At 40.3% G+C, this 23,221-nt stretch overlaps 1 protein-coding gene across 1 annotated transcript in view; it reads right to left on the bottom strand.

The window, feature by feature from the left end:
• Positions 1-23,221, bottom strand: part of elovl6 (ELOVL fatty acid elongase 6) — a 78,782-nt gene that overhangs the window by 26,950 nt on the left and 28,611 nt on the right. The window contains exon 2 of the mRNA XM_052045084.1: positions 3,894-4,025. Within this exon, the coding sequence (XP_051901044.1) occupies positions 3,894-4,025 (132 nt within the window). The remainder of the gene's footprint in view (positions 1-3,893; positions 4,026-23,221) is intronic.

A 23,221-nucleotide genomic window follows, 5' to 3' on the forward strand; every position in this document is an offset into this window, starting at 1 on the left:
TGATCAGCATCTGTGGCCAGTCTGAACTGGCCTCAAGGGCCAGAGTCAATCACAGCAAGTGAGGACACGTTCTCTGGCAACTGGTCTAACCGATGCTCCCTACTCTTCATGGTCAAGTCTGACTACTTGAACGTGCTCAGAATCTGCCTGAAGCAGACAACCAAGGTGAAACAGAAATTCTCTTCTTCCCTTTCCTAGCCTCTCTCTTTTTTCTCGCCCCCTTTTTTCCCTTCCTCTACTTACCTTTGACCCATCCCGCAGTCGATCTGCTCTCCCCTCCTGCCCCACACCTGCCTATCACTATCTCTTCCCTACTTCTACCTATCACCACCCTGTGCCCACCCCACCTCCCCTCTTTTATCCACCTATCCCTGCTCTGCTTTTCCCTCCTATATATTGGGCTTCCCCTTTTCCTATCTTCAGTCCTGAAGAAGGGTCTTGACTCCGAAACATTCTCCATGGATACTGCCTGGCCTGCTGAGTTCCTCCAGCATCATAGTGTTTTTCATCCCACATTGCCTTTTTTACACACATGCTAAAATAGGTTTCATCCAAAGCACAACAGAACAATAACATTTATGCGATTTGATAGAACATCCACATTAGCATAAATGCTATAAGCCTATATTAAGCTAAGCATGATTTATGAGTCAGGCTACTGTTGCTTTCAGCTTATAACTGTCACAAGTGTTCTGTCCAAATAAACTTGCACTCAACCACGTTTTCTAAAGAAAAGCAACAGCACAGGGAAGATCGAGGGCAGGATTATAGCTCTGGTGTTCAACTGTAAAACTCCCATCTTTGAATCACATATTTAACCAGTAAACTGTTACCTTAAATATGACCATACTCCAGCTAAACTGGCAAAAATATCACACAGATTGGCTTGTCTTCTGGTGTTTCTGAACTGAAGTGAAATACAGCAACGTTCCTTCTCTACCCTTTTTATATAATGTTTTGCAAACCAGTGAACATCTCATTTCTTGGATCGGAGACGTCCTTACACAAGGATGTGATCTAAAGCCTAGAGCTCTTATAAATTTAAATTTTCTAAATTTTTAAAAATTTTATTTACAGCGTGGTAACATGCCCTTCCGGCCCAACGAGTCCGCACCGCCTATTTTAAACCCATATCAACCTACCTGTATGTCTTTAGAATGTGGGAGGAAACCAGAGCACCCGGAGGAAACCCATGCAGACATGGGAGAACGTACAAACTCCTTACAGACAGCGACAGGAATCGAACCCCGATCACTGGCGCTGTAATAGCGTCACGCTAACTGCTAAGCTACCATGTGTATACTTTCTGAAACTGGACAATATTCATCATATCCTTAAATCAGTTTTCTAAGAATTTGAAAATCACAATTGCCTAGATGTATGATTACCACAGCAAGTCAACTGTATGTAACTGCCATTTTTATGGCCTACTATTGCAGTATGCACAGTCTGTCAGAGGGCAGGGTTTCACAATGGATTGTAATGCAGTACAAGTTCTTTTGAAGATTTTGAGTTTTATTACCCGAGTATTCCATAATACTTTCCAAGTGTCTGTTTGGTGGTTAAACCCGTATTTTTGTAGCTTGTATTTGAACTGTAATGGCAGCAGATTTCCAAATGTCCAAATTTTATAAAAGGTCTGTCCTCATCTGATTGTGGCATGTGTCTTTTTGTTGTTGTAATATAAAACAAGTCATACTATTGTAGGACTTACATGGTGAATTAGATACAACCCGAAAACAAAAGTTATGAAATTCCAACTTTTAACCAAAAATAAGCGACAAAACAGATTTATTTTTATTGAAATGAAAGGTAAATGGTTGTGCGGAAAAATCATATATATTCTGTAAAATGACTAATTTGTTTAGGTAGCCAAGTTACTATGAATTAGGGAAAAAAGAATGTTTAATTAATGAATGGTTTATCAGCTTAATTTGTCTATTTTCAATGATGTTGATGGAACGAAAACTCTTCAAACGTTATTTTCTCCTATTTTTGTTCATTTAAACTACAGGATCAACAGTTTCAATCCTCAATTGGTATCCTATTTCAAATATATGATATTAGTTCAGATTCATTAGAAAATGACACTTGAATAATCAAGAACCCTTTTTGACCAGAAAGTAAAAGGGAGTGAGGAGAATAAATTGAAATGCCAATGTCAAGATGATAGTTGTAGTATTATGCTATGCTTTCAAGCATGAATGGCTCAAGTTTCATCTTCTGAACAAAAGAATCTCTGCAGCAAACATGTGTGTTTGTGCAGCTCCCAAGAGACAGAAATTATATACCAGAGGCCGGTACAGCCTATCCGTATTTTCAATAATTATCATTTTTAGTCCCTAAAAATTAGGATCTTCATTTACAAATATACTATCTTCAGCATCTGAAATTTGGAAAAGTGATGCATTTTGCCCAGAGTATAAACATAGAAAATTATCCTTACTTGGTAATAATGACTACTGTGTTACAGTGTAAGCTGTTATTATTTATTGTGCTTACAATTTAATGACATCAACATGGGAAGTATCATTATCATGCTGTGGTATTGTATGTTTTTAGCAACAATGTTTGGAAGCTGCCACAACCTTTACAAATCACTTCGGGTGATCTGGTATAAAAACCTGGATCTAACACTAAGTTTTAGTGTTAGATAACATTAGAATCTTGACATTAAGACTTAATTTGGAAACACTAAGTGTTATGTCACAATAGGTTAGAAATTTCTCCTTGATTGCTAACACTAAGCACCCACCATTGTTGCAGCTGAGCTCTGCAATTCGTTCCTAAAACTCAGCTCCACTTAAGTCAAAGCAGCTGAAGTTTCGGACATGAGTACTAAACACTAGGTTGTGAAATTACCACAAGTGACTAAGAAAAAGTTTTACCCTAAGGTACTTGTTAGTCTTTAAAAGCAATTGATGTCACTTTGAAATGAACCATTTTTTTTTGTCTTAACTCTCATATTCCACCAGCTATCCTTCCAAAAACAGATGATAACCTCAATGGCAAAGTGGGAATAACTTAGTAGAATCATTTTCTATGAGCTTAAAAAATTAACCCAGTTAACCCTATAAGTACTGATTATACCTTTTAAGACGAATATCAGATTAATTTTTTTTAAATCTCAAGGCTAAATAAATTTAGGAGAGGAGAGAGGATTACTGAAGTGCACAAAAGACTGTAAATCAAACCCGACTAATACTCATCCCTCAATCCACATCATTGAAACAATTTATCTGTTCATCATGTTGTTATTTGTGGGACTTTGTTGTGCAAAAGTTGGTGCCATATTTCCCACCTTACAATGGAGACCACACATCAGAAGTACTAAGTTGGCCGTTATATGGTTTGGGACATCTTGAAAGTGATGCGAAAGGTGCAACCCAAATGCCAGTCTGCCTTTTTTCATTAAGGCAGATGTTTTAGTGATGTTAGTGGTCAGATAAATAATGGTTAGAACAAATTCATTTGAGTGCACTCCTGAAGTTTTATTTAGTATTAGAACTTAAAGAGTCAAAACAATCTTTATCCCAAATTAGATATCTTAATTGTGGAAAACTTGCTTGAATTTGGTTATGAAGATGGAAAATTTGATATAACTAAAATCAATTTCATGATTAGTAAAATCCATATCTTGTTGAGACACTTCAGATACAAGTTCCATTTGGAGTGTTACAATGCAAAGTTTGACTGAAAACATTAACATAAAACTTTAAAATGAGGCATTTTTAGCTGTTGACAGCAATTGATATTCTTCAACATTTTTGACCTCAACAAGAATGGTAAAATCACAACCACATAGTTTATGAATTAGGAGATGGGTTTAATTGTCTGCAGTACTGACAGAAAGTGCCGTGAAGCATAATTAAATGGGGGGAAATGACACTTACCTGAAGAGCGCAAGGCTCAGTGACCAGAGCACCAAGGGTTTCCGCAGCTCGAACTTTGCTCGTTGTTTCATCATGTGCCGACCACCAAATATCAATGCAGCATATAGGGCTGAATACAAGAAAGACTTCTTCCTGAAAATAGTGGGGAAAAAAAACTGCTCCATTAACACAAGTTCTGTAAGAAGTCTGAGATGAAACAGCAGCATTTACTTTTGTCTGAAAATACCGTTATATTTCTGCAGATCCAAGGGATTAACTTTCAAATAAACCATGCACTCCAGATGATTCAACACTTTTTGCACTAAATTTATTTATCCAATAATCTGATCTCAAACTGTAGTGAGTAGAATGCAATTCCAATGCTTGGGGCATATTCAACTGAAAAAAAAAGCACAGTCTGCAATGATGAGCTGAATGAAGAGAATGTTCACAGAATGAAATTGATTTTTTTTTAAGTGTCTCTGACATTTGAAAACTATTAAATTGATGTAATCAAGTTAAAAATAAAGACTAAAGTATTTTAAAGGTTTAAATCAAGGAAATAATCCAAGAGTAAAGCAAAATAACTTGTGCCGCGTTAGCATAGCACTAAAGCATAACACTGCTGGATTCAGTGAACTGAAAGATTGATGAGCCTGAATCTGTCACATTACAAAGCACGCTTGTGGAAGTCCAGAGCCTACTTCAGTTTGAATGGCTGAACCCTAGTGGTTCCAAACAGAATTGTCAGCCACAGCCAGCAAGATTCGGCCCAATGAGTATTAAATAGTGACGTAAATCAGGATTCATTCATGGCACAACAGTGGAGTAACCATCAAATAAATAGTTAAAATGGTAAAATAAGGTGGCATGAAGTAATTGAAAATATATAGTAGTAACTACATGGGAAGACAGTGCAGGCATCCACCGAGTCCAATGAAATCACAAATCCATTGAGTCAATAAGGTAATTTCTGCCTGGTACCACGTTATACTGCATAAAGAATAGCAGTATTGATAATCTGTTCAAGATCTGGTAATTCCAGAAAAAGTAGGTGCAGAGCTTGTAATTAAAAACATTTGTCAGAAGAATTGTGCCTCAGAGCATTATGTTTTTTCAATAATTGACTAAGCAAAATAATAGAAGGCACATTTAAACTGGGATCTGTCCAAAAGGAATAAGAACCTCGTAATTTTTAACACTTCATTGTTAAAGCTGCAGCAGCTTAAAAACAAAAATTTAGGTTTTGTCCTTTATGCTGTGGTGTTGTAATCTGATCTTCTTTAGCATGCTGCACTTCACTAATATCAATCGAATTTGAGATAACAATAATAAATGTGAAGTCAATAAAATCCAAGCTAGAGACACTAATCACTCAACATATCCCAGTTACAAGAATCATAGTAGTTCAGCAATTTACTGTAACAACTACTTCTCCAAGCGGGATGCTAAAACAATGAAAGACAAGTAATCAATAATATAGCTGAGGCAATAAATCATTACAAAAGGGGAAAAAAAGTCAAGAGTACAAGAATTTCCATACAATCTCACTTTTTTTTTATTAACTACAAATGTAATGTTGAGGGGGGTGGGGGAAAGCAGAGGCAGAAATGAATTTCGGTGGTCCATTAGGCTAGTGAAAAAGTTATAACAGACCAATCCAAGATTGCTTATTGAGTCACATTATGTTATCATATTTGTGAAAAGTGTATCTATACACAAAATGTTTTGGTTACCACCTGTCACCTGTTTCTGGCTGTGTGAGTGAAGTGCATAGTAAGTATTATCTGAAGGACCTTACAGGTTTCTGTGTACAAATTCCAGTGCAAAACCTTCATAAATTTTGGAAGCAAACGTGCACAGTGATAAAATTTACATTCTGAATTACTAACAATGCAAATAATGAGGTTTATTTCCTACATTTGTAGTATTCAACTAAAAAAATTTTCAGCTCTGCCTTGCACAGGATGAATTATTTTACATTACAAAATGTGCATTATTTTAGAGTTACTGACGTGATTCAATAAATAGTACACTGTTTTTTTGTTGCATCATTTGTATTTTGTTGCAAAAGTTTATGGGTTAGGAAAATGATATGATTATATACATACTTTAATAAAGTCTGGGATTCTTGCATTTGGGAGACGAGGGGAATTTTGGAGTAATTAGGGAAAAGACAAAAGGTTGATTATTGGCTCACATTATGATGCACAAGAACACAGAAGGCTGATCACAGGGAGTTCTAGCAACAGGAGAGGAGTTTGCCGCACTGATGGCTTATCCTCGAGGGATAGGTATAGTTTGGGAGCAGTAGGCAGGATCCAGGGATCTGGGAAAATGGGTGACTATTCATAGACAATGTAATGGTCTGTGTCAATGAAGTGGAGGATACGAGTCAGAAGAAAGAACTGTGAGGTGAAGGATTTCACCAAAATTGCCAAGGTTCATAAGAATCAAAGATGCAAGAAAATGGGCCATTGATGTGATTGCTGATGGAAAAGTTTGTACTCAGCACAACTGAATTCCTATCATCCTCTGCTAGACAAAGCCTCTCACTAGTAATGTGGTTTCGAAAAATTATTCCAATAATGACTACTTTACACAATTTGTTCCAAAGAACAAATACCTGATTGAGCATTAAGCTTAATAATTGGTGGTGACTCATTCCAGCTCTCTTGTTTCGAGCAATGACTTGAAATACTAGTGTGAACATGCTTGCCAGTTTCACAGCCAAGAATGTAGCAAAACGTGAAAGCAAGTAGGGACCAACAATAATGAAAAAGGAACTTTCGCTCAAAGTTGGGCTGGGAAGAAAGGGCAGAAGAGAACTAAAAGCCAACTTGTGAATACTGAGAGGGAGTGGGAGGGAACATTAGGTGAGAGGCTTCAGAAGGGTGTCACAGTGAGAAAAGCAACATTTATCTGACTCTAGCATAACCTGAGTGAATGTGGAACAAATCAGTATTTATTGCAGCAGACAAAGAGTGGAAATAGCAAGATGGAAAAAGTGTGGATTTAAAGCACTTGCAGAAAATTAAAGCTAAAGGCTGAGCATTATCAATGTCCACAACGTTCCAACAGAATGCTGCTGGGTATGATCACCACTTGTGAAGAGATGATATCCAAGGATCAACATGTACTACTTAAAACAATCCATAACCTTTTTGATTTTTCGGTTTGGTGCAAGTTAAACTGCAATATTTCAGGCGACATCCTGACATGATATCTCCACGAGCTTCCACACCATACAAAATACTAATACCTGGACAGTCAGAATTCAGTAAGTTCCAAACGATGTAAAAAGCAGTCACACAGTAATCCATTGTGTGGACTAGTTAACATCTTGCATTAACTACCCAGGGCAAGTTTGAAACATCACACTACAGGGAGAAAAAATGGGCACTCCACTGACATCTGATGCCAAAACGTTATGAAGCAGACATTTTGTTTTATATAGATGAAAATGAAATAAAAGGTACTGGCGCTCACAATATTGTACACAGTCAGCAAATATAATGGGCTAAGCTGCTGAGTGTGGACAACAGTTCTGATCAGAAAGGCCAGCATTCAGCCATGGATACAGGAGAAGGTCGACAGAAAAGACAGACAGAAAGAGCTGTATAGCATCATGCTCATTTCATTGCAGGGAAAAATGTGGATGGGAAACAGTGGGGCCAAGCAGAGGTCTTTGGGTACTGTGGGGGCAGGAAAGAGAACCAGTGTAAGGGATTCCCTGCCAATAGGCAAGAACAGAATCTAGTGAAATCAGACCCATTGAACAAGGTGAGGACAGGCATTAAAGAATGATGAAATCAACTTTGCCAAAATCTTCTTTGTAAGGTTGCAGTTGAAAAAAATGATCACAATCAAAATTAAATAGGGTTGCTCAGAAATTGTATCCATTTGCAGAAACACTTTTTGATGCATGTTAGGCTGCACTTGCGATAACTTCTGGGTCAATTAGAAGTCAGGAAATTGCCCCAGGCACTTTCAGGTGCGAGTCGCCTTAGCGCAGCTGACTTATATCCATCGTCTGTTGCAGGTTTTCATCACTGCTGGCAGAAATTGGAGCCTTTGAGGAGGCCTGTGGCCTACATTGCCAACCAACAAGAAAACCAGAAGCACATTACCTCAGGTTGGGTATGGCAGATCAATAAAACGGACTGCACTGTCACGTCAACGTTCTGAACACATCATCGCCAGTGTCACTCTTCAATGACCAGCGAGATATTAAATAATTCAATGAAGCTCCCGTCACTGATTTGTCTTAAAAACTGAAATCACTTGGGGCTACTCTAAGTTCAGGTGTTGAGAAAGTATGAGGAAGTGTGTGTGACTGAATGAGGGGAGAGGGTGAGTGAGTGAATGAGGGGGCAGACACATGAGGATGCCATGTTTCCCCTCCCCCATATCTCCCCTCAGCACCATGGCAGCCTTTTCTACCACTATACCATGGCTTAAAGAGATTATTAAAGTGCTGACTGCCTTCCCGGAAGTTTGTGCATAAACAATTTCTGCAAGCCTTGCACAGGAATCACACTGGGCAGTACAGCAGATGGTGCTGCTGCTTCACAGCGCCAGGGACTAATTCCAGGTTCAAATCTTGGGTGCTGTCTGTGTGGGAGTTTGTATGTTCTCCCTGTTCGTACGTGGGTTTCCTCTGGTATTCCAATTTTCTCCCACATTAACTCCCTGCTGTAAGTTAGACCTGGTGTGCATGGTTAGTAGGAGAATTAGAGAGTTAATGGACTTCTGAGAGAAAATAGGTTAGAGGGAAACAGGTGGTGGAATGGGAGTTACTCTGAACTCTGCCACAGAATCAACGTGCCAAATATCTGCCTTCTACACTGTAAGGAAACACAAGATTCCATTGTGGCATGTGTGCATTTCAGGTAGAACAAGCTGCTTTGCACTGGTTATTGGTGTAAAGTACACAAAGCAAAATGAACACAAAATTAAGTGGATATAGTTGCCTTATTGACTACTCATTTAAAATGTTTTATCTGTGCATCTGTGAGCACAATTCTGAAGCCAATTTCATGCCCCATTTATTGTATGTGAATCTAATTCAAGCTGTACTAATTTAAAAATGTGCAACAAATTTGTTTCAGCACCTATGTACTGACCATGCTAATATTTAGATGTACATATCTTACAGATTCACAATGAGCCTTTTAATCTTTACAACATGAGACAAAAATTTAGATCAGATGAGACAAAAATGTAGATCAGATACTGTTCAATTCTGATACACATTCCAGCATACTTTACACTTGGATAATATTTCAATCGTTATAGCCTTGCGCCTTATTGTCTGCCTGCACTTTCTCTGTAACTGTACAACTTTATTTGGCATTCTGTTATTGTTTCCCCTTGTACTACCTCAATGCACTGTTGTAATGAAATGATCTATATGGATGGCATGCAAACAAAGTTTTTCACCGTACCTCAGTACATTTGAGACTAATCAATTTACCAATTTAAATTAGAACTGTTCCAACTAACATTAGTTTTAAATTTCAATCACTTCATTATCAAGTTTTAGTACTTCATTCCTACATTAATTATGCACTCTGGTCTCACTCAGCCATATTATGCAATGCAGTCTCCAAACTTCCATTATTAACACCTTGCATTGCAAAACAAGACTGGTTCTTCAAGACATAAACAAGCCGCAATAAATTATGCAACCACTACTGTAAAGTAACAGGAAATATTAAATAAAACCATTTTCTCAAAAAAAGTGTTCTGAAGGTCCTTGCCCTAGATGTGGAATAACATATAGTCGACAGAAACAAGTGCCTGATTGAATAAATCTTCCTTCTTTTTGATAGTTTATTATAAAAGTTAAGATTTCTATTATTTGTTGACTGCAGTTCGAGAAGATACAGTATCATTGTTATAAAGGATAATCTGAGATCATTAAAGTGCTATACAAAAGATACAATTTTACTTTTATTCAGACACCATCTCAAACTATTTTCGATGGTGCTAATCTATTGCATTAGATTAAAATGCAGCATGCCCAGCAGTTCAAAGAATATGATGGAACATTTCAATTAGCCAGAAACAATGAGAAAAGAGAATTAAAATAATCTCAGAAGTAAATTTAAAGACAGTAGGAAAACATATCCCTTATAACCATGATTCTCTGATATAAACTTGCTGAAGCAATGCCCATAAAATGGACAATGAGCATAGAATTAATTGCTTTAAAGGTGAAAATTTTTGAGAATTCATGGGGATGGAACGAGAAAGTGCTGCACATGAACACCAGATTAAGGCAGACCTAAAGAGCATTCCCTTGAGTAACATTCACAGATACAATTCTCCCCGTGTCTGCGTGTTTCCATAGAACAATACAGCACAATACAGGCCCTTCGGTCCACCATGTTGTGCTGACCTTTAAACCATGCCTAAGACTATCTAACCCCTTCCTCCCACATATCCCCCTATTTTAAATTCCTCCATATGCTTATCTAACAATCTCTTGAACTTGACCAATGTATCTGCCTCCACCACTACCCCAGGCAGCGCATTCCATGCACCAACCACTCTCTGGGTGAAAATCCTCCCTCTGATATCTCCCTTGAACTTCCGACCCATTACTTTAAAGGCATGCCCTCTTGTATTGAGCATTGGTGCCCTGGGAAAGAGGTGCTGGCTGTCTACTCTATTCTTCTTAATATTTTGTATACCTCTCTCATGTCTCCCCTCACTCTCCAAAGAGTAAAGCCCTAGCTCCCTTAGTCTCTCCTCATAATCCATACTCTCCAATCCAGGCAGCATCCGGTAAGTCGCCTCTGCACCCTTTCCAACGCTTCCACATCCTTCCTATAATGAGACAACCAGAACTGGACACAGTCCTCCAAATGTGGTCTAACCAGAGTTTTGTAGAGCTGCATCATTACCTCGCGGCTCTTAAACTCGATCCCACGACTTATGAAAAGCTAACATCCCATAAGCTATCTTAACTACCCTATCCACCTGTGAGGCAACTTTCAGTGATTTGTGGATATGAACCTCCAGATCCCTCTGCTCCTCCAGAATCCTGCCATTAACCTTGTACTCTGCCTTGGAGGTTGTCCTTCCAAAGTGTACCACCTCACACTTCTCCAGATTGAACTCCATTTGCCACTGCTCAGCCTAGCTCTACATCCTATCGATGTCCCTCTGCAAGCATCGACAGCCCTCCACACTATCCACAACACCACCAACATTTGTGTCATCTGCAAACTTGCTAAATCACCCTCCTATCCCCTCATCCAAGTCATTCATAAATATCACAAGAAGTAGAGGTCCCAGAACCGATCCTTGTGGGACACCACTAGTCACAGCCCTCTAATCTGAATGCACTCCCTCCACCACAACTCTCTGCTTTCTACAGGCAAGCCAATTTTGAATCCACATGGCCAAGCCTCCCTGGATCCCTTGCCCTCCAACCTTCTGAAGAAGCCTACCATGTGGAACCTTGTCAAATGCCTTACTAAAATCCATGTAGACCACATCTACTACACTACCCTCATCAATCTTCCTGGACACCACCTCAAAGAATCCTATCAGGCTTGAGAGACATGATCTGCCTTTCACAAATCCATGCTGGCTGTCCCTAATCAGTCCATGATTCTCTAAATGCCCATAGATCCTATCTCTTAGAATCCTTTCCAACAGCTTGCCCATCACAGACGTAAGGCTCACTGGTCTGTAATTCCCTGGACCATCCCTGCCACTTTTTTTGAATAAGGGGACAACATTTGCCACCCTCCAATCCTCCGGTACCATTCCCGTGGACCACGAGGACTCAAAGATCCTAGCCAACAGTTCAGCAATCTCCTCCCTTGCCTCGCGGAGCAGCCTGGGAAATATTTCGTCAGGCCCCGGGGACTTATCTGTCCTAATATTTTCTAACAGCTCCAACACATCCTCTCTCTTGATATCCACATGCTCTAGAACATTAACCTTACCAACACTGTCCTCAGCATCATCAAGGCCCCTCTCTTTGGTGAATACCGAAGAAAAGTATTCATTGAGAACCCCACCCACTTCCACAGCTTCCAGGCACATCTTCCCACCTTTGTCTCTAATCGGTCCTACCTTGACTCTCGTCATCCTTCTGCTCTTCACATACGTGAAAAAGGGATTCTCCTTAACCCTACTCACCAAAGCCTTTTCATGTCCCCTTCTTGCTCTCCTCAGCCCCTTCTTAAGTTCCTTCCTTGCTACTCTATATTCGTCATGAGCCCTATCTGATCCTTGCTGCTTACACCTCATGTATGCTGCCGCCTTCTTCCTAACTAGTTGTTCCACCTCTCGTCACCCATGGTTCCTTCACCCTGCCATTCTTTCTCTGCCTCACCGGGACAAATTTATCCGTAACATCCTGCAAGAGATCCCTGAACAATGACCACATCTCCATAGTACAGTTCCCTTCAAAAAAATCATCCCAATTTAGACTCTCAAGTTCTAGCCTTATAGCCTCATAATTTGCCCTTCCCCAATTAAATATCTTCCCGTCCTCTTTGATCCTATCCTCGTCCATGACAATGCTAAAGGTTAGGGAGTGGTGGTCACTGTCCTCCAAATGTTCACCCACCGAGAGATCTGTCACCTGACCCAGTTCATTACCTAATACTAGATCTAATATGGTATTCCTTCTAGTCGGCCAGTCAACATACTGTGACAGGAATCCGTCCTGGACACACTTAACAAACTCTGCCCCGTCTAAACCTTTGGCACTAAGCAGGTGCCAATCAATATTTAGGAAGTTGAAGTCTCCCATGATAACAACCCTGTTATTCCTGCACCTTTCCAAAATCTGCCTCCCAATCTGCTCCTCAGTATCCCTGCTGCTACCAGGGGGCCTATAGAATACTCCCAGTAGAGTAACTGCTCCTTTCTTGTTCCTAACTTCCACCCATACTGAATCTAGAGAGGATCCTTCTCCATTATCCACCCTTTCTGCAGCTGTAATAGTATCCCTGACCAGTAACGCCACATTCCTCCGACATTCCAAAAGACGTACGGGTTAGGAAGTTGTAGGCATGCTACATTGGCGCCGGAAGCGTGGCAACACTTGCAGGCTGCCCCCAGAGCACTCTAGGCAAAAGTTGCATTTCACTGTGTGTTTCAATGTACATGTGAAATAAAGATATCCTATCTTACTCAAATTCCTCATAATAGCTTACATCCTTCTTTAATTTGCTACTTCTGATGTTGCTTGAAGGAACATCAAAGTGAGCTGTTAAACTGTTTTAAACAACTCAGACAGAAGATGAGGTGCTCTTCCTCACACTTATGTTGGGTATCAACATTGGTCCAACAATGCCCAACATCTTACATCTGGGCATTTTATTGCCTTTGGGACTCAACACCAAATTCAACAATGTTAAGCACCATCCTGTTTTTCCTCTCTCCGCAGATGTAGCTATACATTTTTGTTTCCATTTGTTTCTGTTTTCTCATCTGTCTCAAATAGTTGTTTTTTTAAAAAAGTAATTGTTACCCTGACAACTTTGGTCTCCACCGCACCCCCCCCCCCCGCCCCCCCAATGGAAAACATTCCCAGTTTTCTCCACTTCTCATTTCCAGTTTACTGATGGAGTTCTTGACCTTAAACTTTAACAATTTGTTCCCCTCTGGTGCTGCCAGACTTACTGAGCGCTACCTGTATTTTCAATTTATGTTTCGCATTTCCAGCATCTGTAATTTTTTTGCTCCAAAATTAGCAACCCAGACACTTGGATGAACAATTGAGATACCCAAGATCAAATTCTACCACAGCTGCAGTGGAATTCAACTTAAATAATATTAATAATTTGGAATTAAAAGGACAGTTTGTTTTACTAATGGTGATCACAAAACAATCATAAAAACCCACTCGATTCACTTCCATATTCCCACTTTTCTTTATGACATAGGAGGCTATTCAGCTCATCACATTTATGCCAGCTCTCAGAGCATTCCCATTCCCCTACTAATTTTCCCTGTAACCCATTTACTCCACATCAACTGCTCCCCTAGGTCCTACAACTCACCTGCATATGAGGAGCAATCTACAGCAATCAGTTAACCTCTGAACCCACACATCTTTCAGATGTAGGAGAAAGCTGGAGCACCTGGGAGGAAACCTATGCAGTCACAGTAAGGAAGTGCAAATTCCACACACCCCCTTCCTCATAACCCTGCCCCCCCCCCACCACCATCACCATGCTTCTTCTCTTTTCCTAGCCCATCTCTCTTTTTTCTACCTTTTTTTTCCTCTCCTTACCTTTGACCCATCCCCCGGTAGATCCACTCTCCCCTCCTCCCCCACACTTGCCTATCAATATCTTTTACCTGCATCCACCTATCACAACCTTGTGCTCAGCCCACCTCCCCTCTTTTGTCCACCTATCACTGCTCAGTTTTTTCCTCCTATATATTGGGCTTCCCCTTTTCCTATCTTCAGTCCTGAAGAAGGGTCTTGACCCAAAACGTTGACTGCCTGCTTTTTTCCACGGATGCTGCCTGGCCTGCTGAGTTCCTCCAGCATCACAGTATTTTTCATGCAAATTCCACATAGTCAGCATGGGGGTCTGGATTGAATCTGGGTCACTTGCACTCTGAGGCAGCAGCACCATTAGCTGTATTACTGTGCTCGGTTATGCTGGGGGAATTCTGCCATCCTTACCTGATCTGACCTATATGCAACTCCAGATCAAGCAATATGGTTGACTCTTAAATGGCTTCTGAAGTGGCATGGCAGTTCAAGAGGTAATTAGGGATGAGTAATAAAAACTGCGAGTGGCGTCCAGTTTCTAACAAAATAAAAGAATAAATTAAGTCAAAGACAAGCCATCAATGAAGTCACCTGGATGAGGAATCCAAACCAGAATCCAATCTGAACTTGCAGTTAGTTCAATGCCCATTGGCTGGAGAAGGGAATCATATCCTTTCTATGAACTTGTCTATTCCATGATCCCAGCAAATTACATATAGGAATACCAGGCTGAGATCCATTCCTACCATAGCTTGACTAAAGCCTGGGGGTCGGAGACAGTCTCCAAACACTATGGACTAGGAATTCTTTTGCATAGCACAGCTTTCTTGATACACATGAGCCCAGGGCATTATGCATTATTGAACTGTTCTCATTTAACAAATCAGCCAATTAAAGGAAGGAAGTGATTGGTTCTATCAACTACTTATGGTGGTTACTTGAAAGCAAAGCTGACTGGACATTGCCCTGCCACTTAAACACTGCCATAGATCCTACTACTCCAAGGTTTGTGCAGATGAGTTGGCTCCTTATTTTAATACTTCACGTAAAACATGGGTGATGCAAGGGTCAGCCTGGATAATATACTCAAGTTCATGTGGGAGGTTGACCCTATAATGTTTCACTTCTTTCATAATATTAATGGTGAAGCCGAAATGACAACGTAGTGAAGTATGTAGACTTAAAAAATATTATACCCTTGTATTTCAGTAATGATTTAATGTCCATTAGCTAGTATTTTAGCTGAAAGAACTGATTTTATGTAGGCCATGATGTATGGTCAAATTCACAAGCATACAGTATGCTAAATTTAGCGCACTCTATTGCAAGAGGACACTAGGAACACGGTTAATTCACACACTGAAGGACAGTTAGAGAGGTCCTCCTCCTAGAGGAAGGAGCAGAGATTTAAGTTATTTAAATGGAAAATGTGTGCTGAAGTAAATGTGTCCTGAAATAATTATTTAAAATAACTCACAAAATTTCTGTTTTAACATGTGCTTTTTTTCCAGCTTGGTTAATGCCTTAACAAGTCGTATTTCCCCATCCACCAAAATTTTAAACAATACCATGAACCAGAAGTTAGGGATCAGTTGCAGAGTGACACTCAGAGGCCTCGTGGTGGCCCTTGCACCTTACTGTCTACCTGCAATGCACTCTCTCCGTAACATTAGATTCTGTATTCTGTTATTGCTTTTCCCCTTTGTACTGCCTCGATGTACAGTACTTTGTTTTGCATGCTATCCACACAGATCATTTCAAAACAAGTTTTTCATTGTGTCTCAGTACATGTGATAATAAGTCAAAGACAGAGTTTATTAACATATGCACAAGTACATGTATGGACAGGTGCAATGAAAAATTTACTTGCAGCAGCATCACATAAGCAACATTCACAAGAAAAACATAAATTATACCCATCTTTTACAAGAAAGAACACAATTAGAACCAGAAAAAAACAAAGTGCATTTTAGTGCAAAGTGATTATATAGTGATTGGGGTGCGCCAGTTGTTTCAAGACCGACTGGCTTAAGGGAAGTAGCTGTTCTTGAACCTGGTGGTGTAGGACTTCAGGCTTCTGTACATCCTGCCCGATGGTAGCTGTGAGAAGATGGCATGGCCTGGATGGTAGGGATCTTTGATGATAGACATTGCCTTCCTGAGGTCGTACTTCCTGCAAAGAGTACTGATGGTGGGGAGGGATGTGCCCATGACATAATGGGCCGAGTCCACTACTCTCTGCAGCTTCTTACATTCCTGCACATTTGAACTGCCGTACCAGACCATGATGCAACCAGTCAGGATACTTTCAACAGCCATCTGTAGAAGTTTGTTAGGGTGTTCGGTGACATGCCAAAGCACCTTAACCTCCTAAGAAAGTAAAGATGCTAGTGCACCTTCCTTGAGATTGTGTCTATGTGCTGGGCCTATGACAGGTCATTCGATATGTTAACGCCCAGGAATTTAAAGCTGCTGATTCTCTCTACCACTGATCCCTCAATGTAGACTGGTGCATGTTCACCCTCCTTATCTTTCCCGAAGTCAACAATCAGCTGTTTAGTCTTACTGCCTTCGAGTCATCCTAAAATCCAGGATTACAGGAGCTTTTGGAGAAGGATAGCAATATGTTGTTGGAGTAATCCAGTGGTTATAACCCTAGATGAGTGACTTAGAAGTTACAAGCTCAATTCCCACCATGAGGTCTAAAACTGAATTGAATAAATCGGATGGGGTCATTTTTTTTCACTGTAGAGTGAAAAAATATGCAATTTACCTTGAACTATGTTATTCAATTTTTTTTTCATTAGCCGAATTCAAACATATTACATCATAACAGTCTTTATTTTGTCAAAGTGGGCTATTGGGGGTTAGAATGAAGGAAAATATTTAATTTTTCTTATCGTTCTAATTTTCACCTTTTATTATCCAAAAGCTCAATGCCAGCTCACAACACTAAAATCTATTGTTTATGTGCATAGATATCTGTATAGAATTCATCCATTGGCAAATTTATTGATACAGCACCATACACATGCAGATGCTGCTGTCATTTATGGGGGATAGATTACATTTCTGGCTCTATACTCCATGACCCAAATGAAAATTTATTGAAGTAACTAATAGAGTAGCCTTCTTGCCATTTGTTTGTGTTTGCCCCTTCAAGGCCATGTCATACAACATGGATGAACAAATGAAAAAAATAACCAAATGGCCAAAGATTGTATCCCTTGTTTGAGAATAGAGATCTAATCTCCATAAATGCACTCCTGTACCAGTACCAAGATGGTAGAAATGTGTTAACTTTTTCCTTTAAATATCTATAAAACAAGGTTTTTTTGGCTAATATGTGGGGTAGGATCTACATTGTCAGCTCTTTTGCTGTTGTTGGCAGTCAGTCATGAACTGGGGCAGATAGGAGGAGGAGGTCCATCCCTTTGAACCAGCAAGGGGCAAGAGGGCTGACAATTAACTTTCATAGGAGAAAGGATGAAAAGAGAAATTACAAAAAATTTTCAGGACACTAACGTTAGCTAAGAGACTGAAGGGTAGAAGAATAATGATGCCTGTCAAACTGAAAAGTTATATTGTACAGTCTGCCCATCCAGTAGACTTGGCAAAGTAATGAAGCATGGGAGCAAAAGAGCGTAATGGGGCTGAAACACCAGAGTGAGATAAACTACTTGGATGTAATTTTTTTTTTGCATAGAATACATGCAGGCTAAGTTACATGCATGCAGTAAAATTACTACTGCTGTTCACACCATACTTTTAACATCAGTTCAAATCACATGAGCTATTACAGATCTTTCTATCCAGTATCCAATGTGACCCTCAAAATGGAAATCGAAGTTCTAGATTAAAGGAACAGAACAAACTGTGACCAAATGATCAGACACTATAAGACTAACCTCCTATTACAATAGCTCCCACCTTACTGATGCTGATGGACAGAAAAAAAAATTAACATTCTAAGTGACATTTATACATCCAAAAGTAATAAAAGACACTTTTAAATAAAAGACACCCTTTATGCTCTCCCTTAGTACCTGCCATTGGGACCCAGTGCTCCTAAAGTGGGTGCACCAAAGTTGGTGAAAGGCTTTCAGTGGAAAAGCCCAACAATGGTCTTGAAGAAAGACCTCAACCTGTTCTAGGCTTGGATGATCCAGCTTCATACTGCACCCACTCACCACGAGTGGCAGAAGGCCCAGCTGGCTGGTCAATGAACAACAGTAAAGGTACTGGAAGAATGGGAGTGACAAGAACAAGAATGTTACCATCCTGGGAGAGCACACTTTACTTGAAGTCATTGTCAACATACCAAAGCAAAACCTCAACAACCTTTGCAATCCTTTAGAAGGCAGACTGCTCAGGTGCTGCAACATCCTCAGACCTCTGCACACTGGTATCCAGAACCATGGTGGCAGCACGTCAGTACTTAAGATGTTGAATGACTTCTGCCTGGGCGATGAAGGGTCCCGGACGTAAAATGATAACTGCTTCTCTTTCCATAGATGTTGCCTGATCTGCGGAGTGTTTCCAGCATTTTCTGTTTTTATTTCAAATCTGTAGCACCTGCAGCTTTCTTTTTAAATTCGCATCTGCCTTTTGTTAGCTGCCCCTTTGACATCATATGCACAAAATTAATACCCTCTGAGGGTCTGGCACAAGACCAAGCATCTTTCTCCTCTCCTGGGCTACAGCATACCCATGGTCTCTGATTCATTCTGTGCAGATCTTGCATCCAGCAAACCTCTGACATTCACAAAATGTCAGTATCTGATCTGGTGGCTGTGAATGTCAAATTACAGTGGATCTTCATCGTAGTGGTCTTCCTGCTGAGCTACTCCCTGGCCAGGTTGAACTACTTGGTCACCTGAAAAGGCCCAAGGTTAGTGGGGAGTGGTCAGAGATGGTTGGGGAGGGGCAGGCAAAGGTTTGTTTTATTCTGTTCTTGGAGAGTTTCTTGCTCTCTTGAAAGGACCTCTCTCCACCTCATCTGCCAAAGTGATGAGAACTGCCTCTGAAAATCAGGATATTGGGCCAGTGTTCAGCCATTTCTTTCAGTAAACCTTTGGGAAAAAATATCATACACTGGGTTCAGGGTTAAGACATCCATGCTGACTAAAATCAGCTTCAAAAGCCTGGAACTGGCAGAAGTTTCTCATGAAATTGGGCAATATAGTGATGTGCAATGAATACCATAACTGGTACTACGTGATTGCTGAAATCAGTACAATGAGCAGGCAACACAAAGTTTTATGTACGGTCTGTGCCAGATCTAAAGGCACAGATTACTGAAATTGTAGAACAATTTCTCAAGTACCATCCAATTTAACTCCCTTGATCCTGATGAATGTGGAACAAATCATAGCAGTACTTTTACACATTAGATGGTCCACAAGATGATCAATAGGTTCTCACTGACTTTTTCATTCTGCTCAAGAACCAAATCAATCACCATTTATAAAATAATCCCCATCACCAAATCCACAGCAAAGCCTTGCCCAGTTGTGGATTTCTAGCTATTCTTGTTCTCAACCACTTTTATTCTTCAATGTCAGTTTATCTATTTCACTCTCCAGTTTTCTTTCTGATTTTCTATTTTCCCTGCTTTGCTATTTGACTCTGTTCCACTTCCTGATTTCTCCTGCTCCAGTTTCTATTTGTTTTTCTGACCTGGTTGCTATCTTGTTCTGATAACCATCTCCTTTCTTTGCTGGAGACTGATCACAAGCTGCAGCCATATGTTTTCAACCACATCAAGCCATCAGGTCAGAAGCAGCAAGCAAACAAAGATTCTTGGAGGTTTCTGAGCTGTATAACCCTGATCGTCTGCACTTAAAAAAATTAAATGACCTTAAAAAAAAATTAAATAACCCTTAAAAATTCCATTTGGCAGGATCAAAACACAACACACTACTTTATTTCAATGCAAAATACTTTTACATTCAGCAATCTTAAACTTTCATTCATTGCAATGCCCCAAAAACTTTCTGTGCAGCAGAACATACTCAACATTGAAACTGTGTTTCTTTTCCACCTCCCCAACAACAAATAAATTTTAGCCTGGAAATAACACAGCTAATAGACAAGAGAAATAAAGAAGGACCATTTAAAATAGCCCTACAAGTCACAGGTATTTTAGGAGTGCTGCTTGAAAGCAAACGAAGATTACACCTCAATCCACAGGGAACATTTGGTTAGCATGGAAATGACTGAGAAATTGCAAGTTTGTAAATTCTCACACCACGTGAGAAATAATTTGATTTGTGCACACATCTGCATAATGAGGCTGTGTGTGAAACATTAATTTGGATGGAAATCATACTGTATGCATTAAGTTTCAACCATTTATAAAATGTTCTGTAAGTCAGTTGCACTAGTGCCCTTAAATTTTTCCCTGAAGCTACCCAGTTCTATTTATGACTACTGCAAAATATAACATTCAGTAATTTGAACTAAAGATGCTTAATATATTTAGGTTAGACAGCATCAGTAGAGCGAACTGACAAAATCATGGTTTCATTTTGTAATCTTCATCCAAAGTGCAATACTCAAAGTACAATATTATAAATATCACGTTGTCTATTCCCTACATATTCATTACCTGGCCTGTACTTCAATTGTTGATGCAGATTTTCAGCACTTGCATTACTTTTGCTTTAAACCAAAAGGAATTACTTTTGCGCTCTACCAATAGCCTGACACAAGGTCCTGTAGCTCCAAGTTCATGCATGGCTCCATTGCACAGACTAGACCTACTTTGCTGAGTCAGCCCTGAGCATCACAACGTTGTGCCATTTGGTTCAAACAAATCTCCAGCCAAACGCTACAAGGACAACATAGCCGGAAACAGTAAAGGTCACCAAGATGCATTTTCATAACTTCCAATGAAAAGCATTAGTAGCAAGATAATGTTCTAGAAACCAGGCCTGCTTGTGCCTGTCCATTATGTGCATTAGACTTTGAAGTATTTGCACCCATTCCCTGTTAGAGTCCTGCCCTTCAGGAAATTGGACTTGTCATATCCTGTCGTAATTTGCTTCAACACAGGCATCATTTCCTCATGCTATTTCCCCCACACATGACCATGTCATCAATATCATGACATCCATTAATTACTTAGTGGCAAAAGATCATGGCTTAGAACCTTCATTTCTCTCAATAAAACAAAGTATTTACCTTGTTGATAGCAGTGCATCACCGATGACTTACTGTGTACCTGCGGGACATCACTTTTGCTTAATAAATCCCCACAATCTTATAAATATATTAAAAAATTAACTGCCGGAAGGTCTGAGTGCAGATGGAAGCATCTACTGTATTCAGCTCACATATCCCAAAGCTGCAGCTAGCTTGGAGTAACACACAATATGCTGGAGGAACTCAGTGCAACAGACAGCATCTACAGAGGGAAATGGACAGTCAACGTGTTGGGTCGAGACTCTTCATCTGGGCTGAAAGATAGTGGGGGGATAGCCAGTATAAAAAGGTGGAGGAAAGGGGTGGAGCAAGAGCTAGTAAGCAATGTGGATCCAGGTGATGGGGGGAGGGGGTTATGATAGGCAGACAGGGGAGGGGAGAGTGGGAATGGCACCAGAAGCTGGGAGATGATAGGCGTAAGTGACAAAGGGCTGAGGATAGTGGAATCTGATAGGAGAGGAAGGTAGAGCATGGAATAAAGGGAGGGAGGTGGGGAGGGGAACCAGTGGGAGGAGCATGTGGGTGATGGGCAGATGGAGAGACTGGGGGAGGGGAAAGAGACATGGTGATGGGGGGGTGGGGGAAGGAGAGAGAAAAGAGGCAGAGGGGGAGCAGTCACCAGAAGGTGGAGAATTTGTGACCTAGCTCCCTGAAGTTTTGTAGAACACCTCATCCCTCTTTTTACTTGTGTCATTAGTATCAACGTCGAACACTTCTGGCTGTTCACCCCTTCCCCGTTAGAATGCCTTCCAACAATTCTGTAACATCCTTCGCCCAGGCACCAGGGAGGCAACACCACATCCTGGATTCACAGCTGCAGCAGCACTCATCTTTTCCTCCTCACTATCCACCTCCAAAAGGTCCTCCCCTCTTATACAGCTGAACCACCCATGATGCCGTGATCTCGGCTCTGGTTAGACTCTTCAGAGGTATATTCAATCCCAACATTGTTTAACATGGAGAAGTAGTTTTAGAGCACAATGCTCTCTGAGTTTTTCCTAACTACCAGCCTGCCTCCCTTCCTCCCCCCTACTAAGCCCCATCTGGCAAAGGAAGGGCTACCCAAGGAGGGGAGGAGAAGTGTATGGTAATTAATGGGAATACAAATTTAAATTTTAGTAGGGACTCCATAATGCTTGATATGTGGCCAAGGGAAAAAAAATACATGAACATTCCAAGTTCATGCAAATCAAAAGGACTTTCAATCTATCAGCATAGATTTTTTAGTTCCCAATATGATAATATTTTGCCATCTTACATTTGCTATAGACCCCATCCACACTTTTGTCACCTCAGGACTCATCTATTCCAATGCTACCCTGGGTCAGCTTCACATCTTCCTCATTCCATAAACTGTTTTCTAACACAAGCTGTACCCTTTTTTTTAAACCCATCTTCCATGTCTGCTATACTACAATTACTCTTTCTATTTAACAGCAACTCAATTTTAAATTCTCAACCTTGTGTTTGAATCTCTCCTCATCTCCACCACTGTCCAGGAGCTCTGCAGTACTGAATTCTTGCATCCTGCCTTTCCCCCATTTCACGCACTTTACCACTTGTAACCTGAAGTGTCTAGATCCTTAGCTCCAGAGTCCTCTCCCTAAATTTCTCTGCATTTCCACCTCCTTTAACATGCTGCTTAAAACCTACCCCTTGACAGATTTGGGTCACCTTCCTCGTACCTCAGTTCTTGGCTTGGTGTCAGTTTTTGGCTGGTTATGTGCCTGTGAACCCTGGGGGCCTCAACTTCATTTTAAATACAAGTTAAAATGAAAACTGTCACAACGTTTTCATGCTAAGACAATTTCACTGTCACTTTAAGACAAATCACCTTCTTTCCACTATGAGCAGTAATATTCAGGATAGGACTGAACTGACTTGA

This window comes from Pristis pectinata, chromosome 2, assembly GCF_009764475.1.
Source record: "Pristis pectinata isolate sPriPec2 chromosome 2, sPriPec2.1.pri, whole genome shotgun sequence".
Taxonomy (NCBI): domain Eukaryota; kingdom Metazoa; phylum Chordata; class Chondrichthyes; order Rhinopristiformes; family Pristidae; genus Pristis; species Pristis pectinata.